This window comes from Cebus imitator, unplaced genomic scaffold, assembly GCF_001604975.1.
Source record: "Cebus imitator isolate Cc_AM_T3 unplaced genomic scaffold, Cebus_imitator-1.0 Scaffold308, whole genome shotgun sequence".
NCBI lineage: Eukaryota > Metazoa > Chordata > Mammalia > Primates > Cebidae > Cebus > Cebus imitator.
In genome coordinates this window covers 2,584,753-2,597,956 of record NW_016107623.1, presented here as the reverse complement: position 1 = coordinate 2,597,956, position 13,204 = coordinate 2,584,753, and the positions used below count along the sequence as shown (strand labels likewise).

The 13,204-nt window shown below is 35.8% G+C and overlaps 1 protein-coding gene across 3 annotated transcripts in view; it reads left to right on the top strand.

The window, feature by feature from the left end:
• PDCD10 (programmed cell death 10) overlaps positions 1-13,204 on the top strand; it is a 59,290-nt gene that overhangs the window by 9,867 nt on the left and 36,219 nt on the right. For all 3 annotated transcript variants that reach the window (XM_017503277.2, XM_017503278.2, XM_017503280.2), the window contains one exon: positions 7,437-7,645. In XM_017503277.2, the coding sequence (XP_017358766.1) occupies positions 7,550-7,645 (96 nt within the window). In that variant the 5' untranslated portion in view covers positions 7,437-7,549. The remainder of the gene's footprint in view (positions 1-7,436; positions 7,646-13,204) is intronic.

Genomic DNA, 13,204 nt, shown 5'->3' with positions numbered 1-13,204 from the left:
TTTTTTGAGATGAAATCTCGCTCTGTTGCCCAGCCTGGAGTGCAGTGGCACAATCTCCGCTCACAACCTCTGCCTCCAGGGTTCAAGCGATTCCCTTGTCTCAGCCTCCAAAAGAGCTGGGACTACAGATGCCCGCCACCGTGCCCAGTTACTTTTTGTGTTTTTAGTAGAGAAGGGGTTTTACCATGTTAGCCAGGTTGGTCTTGAACTCCTGGCTTCAAGTGTCCACCCGCCTTAGCCTCCCAAAGTGCTGGGATTACAGGTATGAGCCACCGTGTCTGATGAATATGATTCTTGATCTTACATTGTTGGGAGAAAGCAAGAAATTGTCAGTTAATTGAAACCCTGGGTCAACCAACTCTTGGGGAGGATCTCCTTCCTAGAATTTGTAAATAATTGTTAATGATCTGATGCTTAAAAAATTTGTCTTAAAAAATTCCTGTGAAATTACTTTGGAAAGTATAGTTGATAACAATGATGAAATCTTATTAGTGAGTTTTAGGTCCAGTGATAATGTGGCTGGGTCCAGACTTTGTTAATAGAATTAATTTTATTTTTTTGTTTGTTTTTTATTTTACTAGGCATGCTATTTGAAGAGTATTAGCAAGACTGATTCAATTTATAAATTGCCCATCTCTTAACTCATAAATTTGTTCATTCAGCAAACATTAAGTATCTATTATGTGCCTGCTATGCTGACTCTAATGTCTCTATTGGGAAGAAGAAATACACTTATAAATGGAAACATAAACATAGGACTCTGCTCACTGCTAGAATGAACGCACTCCTCTTAACTGAGTGTTCCTGCACATTTTGTGGGAGATCCAGCATATATCAGTCAATCAATCTTTCCCTTTTGAGAGATAATTATAGGAATTATAAGACTTTAGGGCCAACTGAGAGGGCTAAGAACTGGATTTTACTAGAGAGAATAACAAGACAAAAAGACCTGCCTACGGATGTTTTAAGTGTAGAATTAGGAAGCCGTTTTTGTAACCAAGAAGTGCCTGTACCAGTACCAAGACTTCTGCTGGTCCACTCCTTTCATTTGGTAGTAAATAGCTTTGGCTCTAGAGTTATCTCAAGTCCCAGATGGAGTAAAGTAAGGCAGTTTCGGGAAATACTGATTCTGAGCCTTGAGATATACCCGCGTGTAGCTCTTTAAATGAGCAGACTCAAGTTGGTTAGGGAGAGCAGAAATACTGAAGATTTAAGAGTTTGGCAGTGGAATGGCTAATACCTATGTTTTTGGGACTCTTACTCTAAACAAGTGATAATTGTCTTCAGCTCAGGAAGATATTTAAAGCTGATTCATCTTCTATTAAAAATTAGTTACTTGCTGGAATATGCCTGAAAAAAGAAAAAAAAAATTAGTAATGCTATTTTGAATATTCAAGAAAATGAGTGGGAAATTATAAATGAGACGATTGCTTATACTGTATTTATGTTGATATTCCCATATTACAGTGGGTATTTTTGAAGGAAAATGTGTTTAAAAATATGCCTTTTGTTTAAGTTCTTATCTATAATTCTGGTTCTTCGTTTTTATTCTGTGGATGCTAACAGTACACAAATCTTATTTTGAACTGAAAATTTTCCCCCAAAGCAGCATACTTGAAATGTGATATGTAAAGTTCATGCTATGTTGCCATCATACCAACATTAATTTTTTTTTATTCATTTAATTATTAGCTAGAAGTTGTGACCATTGAGCAAGTTACTACACCCTTTTTGGACTTTGGTTTCTACTGTAGGTAGTGGGATGGATGAAGTGACTTTTTAAGGCCCTTTCAGATTTGGAATTTGTAGTCAGTGACCTTCAGTTTTCTGTATGTGCGTAATTACTTAGAGGGCTGAAACTTCGTTAATGTGTACCCAGCTGCTGAGGCTTGGCCATACTCATACTGAACGGAAGGCACCTTGTCAAAGGGGGTTTCAGACCTCACTCAACTCAGCTCAGCTGACCCTTGCTCTTTCCATAGCAAGCTCTTTGTTGCATGGAGTAACTGCAGGTTGTCCACTGAACTATTTCAAATGAAGAAGCATGTAGAAAGAATGACAGAGGCATATTTTAACTTGAAGTTGAAATGATAGAATAATTCAATATTTAAAAAGCCATACTGGAATTGTTGAGTTTTAATCTCATGTAAATGCTACTGAAACTGTGAGTGGCCCCCAGTTGTTAATGTGTGTTCTAAAAAGTTCAGTTTTAAATTGGTTCTTTGGAGCATTTTTCTTTTTTTTTTTTTTTTGAGTAGGTGTGACGTGGTACTGATAAGAATGTATGTTTTGTGGATTTGGGGTGGAGAGTTCTATAAATGTTTATTAAGTTTACTTATTCCAGGTCTGAATTCAAGTTCTGGATATACTTGTTAATTTTCTGTCTTGTTGATCTGTCTAATATTGACATTGTGATGTTAAAGTCTCCCACTATTATTGTGTGGGAGTCTAAGTCTCTTTATAAGTCCTTAAGAACTTGCCTTATGTATCTGGGTGCTCCTGTATTGGGTGCGTATATATTTAGGATCGTTAGTTCTTCTTGTTGCATTGATCCTTTTACCATTACGTACTGTCCTTCTTTGCCTCTTTTGATCTTTGTTGCTTTAAAGTCTATTTTATCAGAGGCAAGAATTGCAACTCCTGCTTTTTAATTTATGTATTTATTCATTTATTTTTGCTCTCCATTTGGTTGGTAAATCTTCCTCCATCCCTTTCTTTTGAGTCTTTGTGTATCCTTGCATGTGAGATGGGTTTGGATGCAGCATACCGATGGGTTTTGGCCTTTTATCCAATTTGCCTGTCTGTGTCTTTTGATTGGGGCATTTAGTCAATTTAAATTTAAGATTAATAATAATATATGTGAATTTAATACTGCCATTTGATGCTAGCTGGCTGTTTTGCCCATTAGTTGATGTATATTCTTCATTATGTTGATGCTCTTTACCTTTTGGTATATTTTTGGAATGGCTGATACTGGTTGTTCCTTTCTGTGTGTAGAGCTTCTTTCAGAAGCTCTTGTAAAGCAGGCCTGGTGGTGATAAAATCTCTGAGTACTTGCTTGTTCACAAAAGATTTTATTTTTCCTTCACTTATGAAGCTTTGTTTGGCTGGATATGACATTCTGGGTTGAAAGTACTTTTCTTTAACGATGTTGAATATTGGCCCCCATTCTCTTCTGGCTTGTAGGGTTTCTGCTGAGAGATCTGCTGTGAATCTGATGGGCTTCCCTTTGTGGGTAACCTGATCTTTCTCTCTGGCTGCCCTTAGCATTTTCTCCTTCATTTCAGCCCTGGTGAATCTGACGATTATGTGCCTTGGGGTTGCTCTTCTTGAGGAATATCTTTGCGGTGTTCTCTGTATTTCCTGGAGTTGAATATTGTCCTGCCTTGTTAGGTTGGGAAAGTTTTCCTGAATAATATCCTGAGGAATATTTTCCAGCTTGGATTCATTCTCTTTGTCACATTCAGGTACACCTGTCAAACGTAGATTAGGTCTTTTCACATAGTCCCATATTTATTGGAGACTTTGCCCATTCCTTTTCACCCTTTTTTCTTTAATCTTGTCTTCTCGTTTTATTTCATTGAGTTGGTCTTCGACCTCTGATATCCTTTCTTCTGCTTGATCAATTTGACTGTTAAAACTTGTGCATACTTTGCGAAGTTCTTGTATTGTGTTTTTCAGCTCCATTAATTCACTTATATTCCTTTCTAAGTTGTCTATTCTCATTAGCATTTCGTCAAACCTTTTTTCAAGGTTCTGAGTTTCTTTACATTGGGTTAGAACATGTTCTTTTAGCTCACAGAAGTTTCTTATTAGCCACCTTCTGAAGCCTGATTCTGACAATTCATCACACTCATTCTCCATCAGACCTTGTTCCCTTGCTGATGAGGAGCTGCAATCCCCTGAAGGAGGAGAGGCAGTCTGGTTTCAGATGTCTTCAGCCATTTTGTGCTGGTTCTTCCCATCTTTGTGGATTTATCCACCTGTTGTCTTTGTAATTGCCAACTTTCAGATTGGGTCTCTGAGTGGACGTCCAGCTTGGTGGTGGGGATGTTATTTCTGTTTCTTTGTTTTCCTTCGGTGGATGCCCCTCCCCCACAGAGCTGGACCTTCCCAGGTTCAGCTGTGCTTGCTGTGAAACTCAACTATCAGCGTTTCCAATTGCTGTTTTTTTGTGGGGGTGGGACCAGCCGAGCCTGATCACCTGGCTCCCTGCCTCGGAGCCCCCTTTTTTCTTTTCCTAATTAAACGGTTGATTCTCTCCCAGGTGCCCCAGTTGCTCGCAGAAAAGGTGCCGGGATCTATGCAAATTCCCGTGCGGTGACCGCACCGGCTATGGTGCCGAGATTAGTGGCGCTTTTCTGCCTGGGAATCTCCCGGACTGGCTCCCCGCTTCAGTCCCTCTTTCAATCAGCTGAACGGTGACTCTGCCTTCCCGGAGCTCCAAACGCCAACCAGAAGGGCACCCAGTCCCGCATACTCTGCACTGAGAACTACCGCACGGGCCAAAAGAGTCGCACTGTCAACCCATGGGGTTCCTCTGCTGGGAATGTCCTGGTCCATAGGCAACAAAAATTTGTCTCCAAGTCTGGCGTCCACTCACTCCCTACACCTTCACTGGGAGCTGCAATCCTGAGCTGCTGCTGGTCGGCCATCTTGGATCTCTCTCCTGAAGCATTTTTCCTAAGAACAATATTAAAAGGTGGTATGTATGCCATAGGCCAGCCACCTAGTAGCCCATGATGTTGCCAAAATACTGTTCTTTTTGTTGACAAGTAAGAACTGCTAGTACTGTAAAGCTAGTTTTAGAGAAGAAACTATTTATTAAACATGAGTTTAAAAAATATTAAATGCCAATATTTACTCAAGCTACAAATTAAGTATTTGAGTAGGTTTATTAGGGGTAGGTAGGTAGAGATATCAGCAGTAATTCTCAAAGTCATTCTAGATACCTACCTTATCCCTTTATCTCTGGCAGCCTGTACATCTGCAGTTATATGCGTATGTGTTCAAAAGAGTAAAACACAAAAGTAATTCTTTTGTGCCCACTTTTCTCATCAGGATTTCGTATCCTTTATACCGAGATTCTTGCAAACTTAGACTCCTTACTTACCAGTTCATTCTCTTCGTCCCTGCAGGGAGTTCTCACCCCAGTATATAAGTACTCTTCTCTTTGAAGATTACCTCTTTAACCTCATCAAGAAAGCAAATAATTTTTTTAAAGTTACTCCTCATACTCAGTAGCATTTAAAACTTTTGGCTGCCTTCTCTTTGAAACTTCTTGTTTCATGATTCTGGTTTTCTTCAGTTCTCCCATAGCAATGTAGCAGCCTGACTTCTCCCTTGTGTGTGCATCACAATTGTACATTTTCTGACTTTCCTTTTATAAAACATGTTTTATGAGATTAGAGACTGTCTTGTCTTGTTGACTGCTCTGTATTTAATACTGTGCCTCTATGTAACCAATCAAATATTTATTAAATAAATGATTTTTTTTTTCTGTCAACTAGAGAGCTTTTCAAGGTCTGTTCTTGGTTTTGTTTTGCTGTTTCTTACCTGCTTTTTCATTGATGATACCATGCCTTCTGCTGCTGTCTATATTCTGCATTCATTCTGTCCTTTTCATTTTGACTGCTATCACTGCATTTTAGCCATCCTCCTTTTCCCCAGATTTTTTTATTATGAAGTTTTCCCAATTTATTTTGAAGTGGAAAAGTAGATTACCAGTGACATGAAGTAGTTAAATAGGAACAGAAGGGCCACAATTGATATTTACCTACTTCTTTTTGCTTATTATTTTGGTCTTTTTATTTCTGACATAGGTATACTAAGTCTCTTAAGTTTCCCTTGCCTTCATTCTTTCCCCGTTCTCTCCATCATGCTATGATTAAAGCCATCTACTTAAGTAAGTTATATAATCAGATAATGGTATTCTCTTTTCCCATAGAATGAAATTCAGGAATTGGCCTTTTGTTCTTTTTGTTCTGTGAAGTCATGGAGTAGGTTTCAGGTGAGAAACGGGAAAACTCTTTGATGTTTAGAACTGCCATAAATGGGACTAAACAGTTTCAGTAGGTGTTGAGTTCCATTTCACTGATAGCAATATGGTAGAATACTAAGCAGCTTTCAAATGGAACAGGTTATTGGAGCTTTTTGAAGCATCACTGCAGGCCTTTGATTGTATCTTTCAATCTCATTAGGTCTTACACAATCTGGCACAGATAAATTTTTAATGATTAGGAACTGCATTTCATATCTAGCAAGTGCTAAACGTACTATAAACGTGTTTAGTGAATAATATCTTCTTGGTACTTTTCTTGAATAGACGAGGTGGGGCTCTTTATTTCTACTTCTAATTTGGTTTTGGGATGTCAGAGTATCTGATCTATATGCAGAATTTGGGATCAAGTCTTGGGTTGCTGCATGTGTGATCTTGGGCAAGTTATTTATTATCTCTGAGCCTGCTTTAAAACTTGTAAAATTAGAATTGCAGCTTTTTAAAAGCAGGTTATTGTAGGACTAAATGCATGTGCAAAATGTTGAATACTATGAAAATGCTTTACAAGTAGTAGAAATTATTCAAAAAATGCCTTGTTGAATATAGGTGTGTCACTGCCATTACTCTTTCACTTTATGGTTAGGATCTTTTTTTTTTTTTTTTTTTTTAAACCATGGTAAAGAAAATAAATAGTTGCATTCTCTTTAAAAACTAACATGTTTCCTTAACACCTCATGGCAAAATTTCTTTCTTTTATTGTTGAATTCTTGATTTTAATCCCAAACTACCAGCGTCTCTGAGTTCTTCTTTCTCAGTTTTTGTGTCAGATTTCCATAGTTCTTCTAGATACCAAAAGATATCACTGGCACAATTAAGTAGCAAGTATTTTATCAAGTGGATCACATTAGGTAGAATTTTTTTCAATTTTATGTTTGAAGTATTTGGTGCTTGGTGTGTTTGTGTTCTTTCAGGTGACAAAATCACTAAACAAGTAGAAAAAGGTTTTAAAAAATGTTAAAACAGCCTAGTTCTTCTTTATTGATTCTTTAGTTTGGTTTTCTGCACACATTTAACACATCATGCATTTCCTGATTATAACTTTATGTTACATATGTTATAAATATGTATCTTATTGATATGTTTTCTTAGATTGTATATGTTAGCATATCATTAAGAACTGAGTTCAAGTTAAGCAGCTTCTTAAATCACTGCTTTGTGAACTAGTATCTAACTAAGGACTTTAGGAAAGAGCAGTTGTCGAGTCTTTTGAGGAAAAGGTAGATTTCTTGCCAACTAGATTTGCTTTCACAAGTAAAATATGTTAAAAAAAATAGCTTTTTATAAGCTAGGAACTCTGTAATTTGGGAAGGAAAGTTATTGGTATTTGTTGTTTCCCCTTAATATAGTAAATCTCTGTTCTTTCTTCCCCTTTCACCAGATCAGTGTGTGTTTTGTGCCCTATTCTATCACCAAAAACGAGGAGAAATATTGCAGTGAATGAAGATTCCTCTGCATTTTAGCACTGCTTTTTCAACTGTAGTTGGTTTTTGAATGAGGATGACAATGGAAGAGATGAAGAATGAAGCTGAGACCACATCCATGGTTTCTATGCCCCTCTATGCAGTCATGTATCCTGTGTTTAATGAGGTGAGTTGGGTAAACATTTCCTCGCATGAATTCTGAAATTCTTTAATACCTGCTTTATTCGTCTGCTTGTTCTTTTTTTATTACAAATACTATCATAAATGAACTCTTACCTGTGTGTTAGGCATTGTATCAGGGGAAAAAAATTGTGAAGACAAAGCCAAACAGATACACCTCTTCCCTGTAGAGAATATACTATAATGGGAGAGAGAGACATTGAATAAAAGAACACAAATAATTATATAAGTTAACAATGTTGATAAGTACTGTGAAGTTTAAAAACAAAGTACACTAAGAAAGAAAATAGGCGGGACCTACTTTAAGGGTCAGGACAGGCCTCACTCAAAAAGAGACATAGATCCTAAGATTTGAAAGGGATCTAAAAGAGATAATAGAGTTAGTGGAAGAGTTGGAGATAAGTCCATTCTAGGTAGCCAGAATAGCAGGCACAAGATCTTAATAAGATACTGTCAGTGGTGACAAAACTTTTAAAACTGATATTTGGAAGATATCATTGCTTTTTATCTGGAGAAGATGCAGTTGCTTTTTAATTTGAAGAGTTATCTTAGACTTAATATTATTTTTGGATTTTCTTCTAAGTTAATATTAACATATTGGGGTATATAGAAAATTCTGGAACTAAAATTTTCTTAGAGATTATTTAATTAATCCCCTTTGTATAATGGGGAACTAAGGTCCTATTAGGTGAAATTTATTTTCCTAAAATTACCTATGACTAAAATCAAATCAAGGTCTCCAGACTTCAAATTCAGTGGCTTCAGCCTTTTAAAAATTGAATTATTTGCTGCTATTTTATTAATCTAATTTGCCTTTAGTACCATTAGCCTTATTGTTACTATTATAGTCTGTATGCTTTCACCATTTCCAATGAATTTTCATCTCTTTTTGTAAAATATTTTCATTAAGATTCTGCATTTCAAAATCATTTTTTCCCACATTATTGGACTTGATTACAGTGTTGTATTCTATAATCTTAAGTCTTAGGGGCAGTAGAGAGTGATCCATTTATACTGGTTGCCCTGAAAACCACAGACTTAGTTGCCAATTCGGTCATACGTTTTAAATTTTCGAACACTGCAAACACTGTCTTTGTTAGGTTCGGTGACCATAGAAGAATGGTCAAAATGGTGGCTTGGGTAAAAATTTGTTTCTCTATCACATAAAAGATTCTGAAGGCAAGTGGTCCAGGGCTAATATTATAATGACTTAGTATGAGAAACTCAAGTTCTTAAGTGTCTTCCTAGTGTTTGGCTTTCATTATCAATTAAGGTCACCACAGCATACAAGGTAGCTGCTGAAAAGCCACACCCATCACATCCTAAGTTGTTGTCTGGAAGGGGACAAAGTGGGGCAGAGAGTGGGGTCCTGCTTCTAGCTGAGTTTGCTTCCTAAAAGTAGCCCTTTTGAAAGGCCTACACAAGACTTCCACTTAATTTTTTTGTCAAGAACTTAAGTCTAATGACCAAACTTAGCTGCAAAGGAGGTTGCGAAATTTAGGAGTGTCGTTATCAAGGAAGAAGCATCTTTTGAAAAACCTACTCCTACTGTGCTGCCACCATGGTAGCATTGGAGACACTTTTTAAGTCTGGTTATGTCCATCTTTGGCAACTATAGCCAACACTCCAGTAATTAATTTCACCATTTTTGTTCTGATACTCATTCAGTTTTTAAGGAGCTATTGTTAGAAGCAAGTGGCTTCAAGTTTTGTTTAGTAAACGCCGAATGTCAGCCATTTGTTTGCTGAATACTTCTGTTAGAGTCTAGCGATGTGAAAAAGGCTGCATGCATGTTCTCAAGAATCTTTTTGGAAACACAGATATTTAAGCAAGTACATTTTTAAGTTATCCTTGCTTTAGATATTTCATAAGGAGACAGATCCTATAAGCTAGTGAATAACCTATCTTGGTAAGAATTTAGTTTGACCTTTTCAGTTATTCAAGAACCATTATCACAGTTCCACCCAGGGATAGTCTCTCTTTTCATGTCTGTATTTCTGAGTTGATAAGTTATTGGGCAAAGTTATTTGAAAGAATTTTCTGTATTTGATATTTTGAGTCTTTACTTGAATGGAGGAAAGTTTACATTGCAGAGCTTCAGGTTGATCCTCTAATGAATGAAGAGCAATTAGGAAAGCTTTTTGTTCTAACAATTTGAGTGGTCTTTTTCCTGCTTAATTCTCAAATTGAATTCACTGATCTAACATCATGTATCAATCTTTTAAAAAATTATTCTGTCATGTATCCAAAGACATGTTCAGAACTATAGATTTTTAGAAATAGGGATGGTACTTATTAGGTTTCCTCTTTGATAGAGATGAAATCTAGGGCTTGAATTGGGAGTGGAGTAAAATAATTCTTGCTCCTTTAAATATGAAGTGTTTTGTTAAAAAAGAATGATGTATTAGTATTATTCTTTGGTGTTTTAGTTTGTTAACATAACATATAAATAAGATACTTAATCAGTTAAACATTGGTGTTTAACTATAGTTTATCCATGAATTTTTCTATATGTCTAATAGGGAAATTATATTTTATTTTGGCTTTTTCTGTGCTGTGCAGATTTAAAGGTGAAAATGGTTGTCAAATTAATCTCTACAAAATTGTACCATTGTAAGGTTGACTGTTTTACTCTGAAGCTAAATGGTTCACCAAATCTTGTCTACAATGTATTGTAAGAGTTAAAATGCTTACTCCTCACATTATTGTTAGATCTGTAATAGCTACAATGGTAGTCTAGAAACCATCCTTTAAAGGATTTCCAGCTAGTAGGACATCTTTACACCTGGGGAAATTTTAGTACTGTTACTGCAGCTTGCAAGCCAAAGTTATTTATGGCACTCTGAAAGCTCCATGTTTGCTAGACTTAAAGCTATGCCAGGACAGCTGAGAAGTAGTAGGCTTCTTGTTCAATCAGTTGCTGCGGAGTTCAGAGTCCAAGTATATTGCATGTGTTGTAAATGTGCTGTGAAATAGGTCCCTTGATTGCATCATGGAATAATAGATTTCTGGAAACCTTATTTCATGTCATATCAGGTTCTCATGTAACTATTATTTTGTAGTGATTCTTTGTATATTGGAGAGGAGAGAGTGATGGTTCAGTTCTTCATTCCAGGAAAAAATAAGGCTTGTGTTTTCTTTTCCTAAGACCATTTAGAGGAATTGTTTTCTAAAGCATTATATGTCATATTTTGAAAAATAAACAGTTTTGCAACTATGTGAGCTTTAGGTCACCAATGGTTTATATGTTTGCTTACTAATAAATTACACGAAAGTATACTTCAGTGTTAAATAATTAGTATGTTTCCATTTAGAAGCATTAGTATGTTTCCATTTGGAAGCCAATTCCTGGAGGAATCTGAACTCTTTTTCCTGGCTTTTCCTAGTTAGCAAATGAAAGCTGGGAATACGTCTTCAACTTTACCTACCTACTTTTTTTTAAAGAAGATAAAATTTTATTTTTAAAAATTTCTTAATTTTTGTCAGTACATAGTAGATATATATATTTATGGAGTACATGAGATACTTTGAAACAGGCATTCAATGCGTTGTAATTCACGTCATGGGAAATGGGGTATCTTAACCCCTCAAGTATTTATCCTTTATATTACCATCCAATTATATTCTTTTAGTTATTTTAAAATGTATAATTAGTGTTGACTGTTGCAACCGTGTTGTGCTATCAATAGTAGATCTTATTCATTATTATTTTTTATTGCCCATTAACCATCCCCACTTTCTCTCGACCCCTACTATCCTCCTCAGCCTCTGGTAATGATCCATCTCTCTTATCTCCATGAGTTCAATTATTTTACTTTTTAGCTTCTACAAGTAAATGAGAACATGTGAAGTTTGTCTATCTGTGCCTGGCTTATTTCAGTTGACATATGACCTTGGTTCTATCCATGTTGTTGCAGATGACAGGATCTCATTCTTTTTTGTGGCTGAATGGTTCTCCATTGTGTATGTGTACCACATTTTCTCTATCTGTTCATCTGATGACACTTAGGTTGCTTCAAAATCTTGGCTGCTGTGAACAGTGCTGCAGCAAACATGGGAGTATAGAAATCTCTTCTACATAGTGATTTTCTTTCTTTTGGGTATACACCCAGCATTGGGATTGCTGGTACCGGAAGATCATATGGTACCTCTGTTTTTAGTTTTTTGAGAAACCTCCAAACTGTTCTCCACAGGGTTGTACTAATTTACATTCCAGCCAGCAGTGTATGAGGGTTTTTCTCCACATCCCTACTAGCATTTGTTACTCCTTGTATTTTGCTTAAAAGCCATTTTAATTGGGATGAGATGCTATCTCATTATAGTTTTGATTTTCATTTCTCTGATGGTTTATGATGTTGAGCACCTTTTCATATTCATGTTTGTCATTTATATGTCTTCTTTTGAAAAATGTCACATCTTTAGCCCATTTTAAAATTGCATTGTTAGATTTTTTTTTCCTGTGAAATTGTCTGAGTTCTTTATAGATTCTGGCTATTAATCCTTGTTACATTGACAGTTTACAGTTTTCTTTCATTCTGTGGGTTGTCTCTTAATTTTGTTGATTATTTTCTTTGCTGTGCAGAGCTTTTTAGCTTGATGTGATCCTATTTGTTCATGTTTCCTTTGGTTGCCTGTGTGTGTGGGGTATTACATAAGAACAATTTCCCCAAACTATTGTTCTGGAGAGTTTTGTGGATGTTTTCTTGCAGTAGTTTCATAGTTTGATGATTGAGATTTAAATCTTTAATCCATATTTAATTTTTATATATGGCAAAAGATAGGGATCCACTTTCTTCTACATCTGATATCCAGTTTTCTGTGCACTGTTTATTAAAAAAGACTCTTTTCTGTAGTATATGTTCTTGGTACCTTTGCTATTGAATTCACTATAGGCATATGTGTTTGTTTCAAGGTTTTCTATTCTGTTCCATTGGTCTGTGTGTGTGTTTTTTTTTTTTTTGCTAGTAGATGGTGTTTTGGCTACTATAGCTCTGTTGTATAATTTGAAGTCAGGCAGTGTGACTCTTCCATTTTCATTCTTTTTGGTTATTCTGGGTCTTTTGTGGTTCTATATAAATTTTAGGATTTTTTTTTCTATTTCTGTGAAGAATGTTGTTAGTATTTTGCTAGGGATTACATTGAATCTGTAGATTGATTTGAATACTATGGGCATTTTAACAGTATTGATTCTTCCAATCCATTAACACAGAACACCTTTCCTTTTTTTGTGTCTAATTGCCCTCATCAATGTTTTATACTTTTCATTGTAAAGGCCTTTCAGTTCCTTGGTTAACTTAATTCCTAAGTATTTAATTTTATTTGTGGCCATTATAAATTGGATTACTTTTTAAAATTTGTCTTTCTGATTGTTCAATGTTGGCATATAGAAATGCTGTTAATTTTGTATTCTGCAACTTAATTTATCAGTTCTAATAGTTTTCTTGTGGAGTCTTTAGGTTTCTCCAAATGTAAGATCATATCATCTACAAACAAGGATAATTAGACTTCTTCCTTTCCAATTTGGATGCCCTTTCTTTTTTTTTTT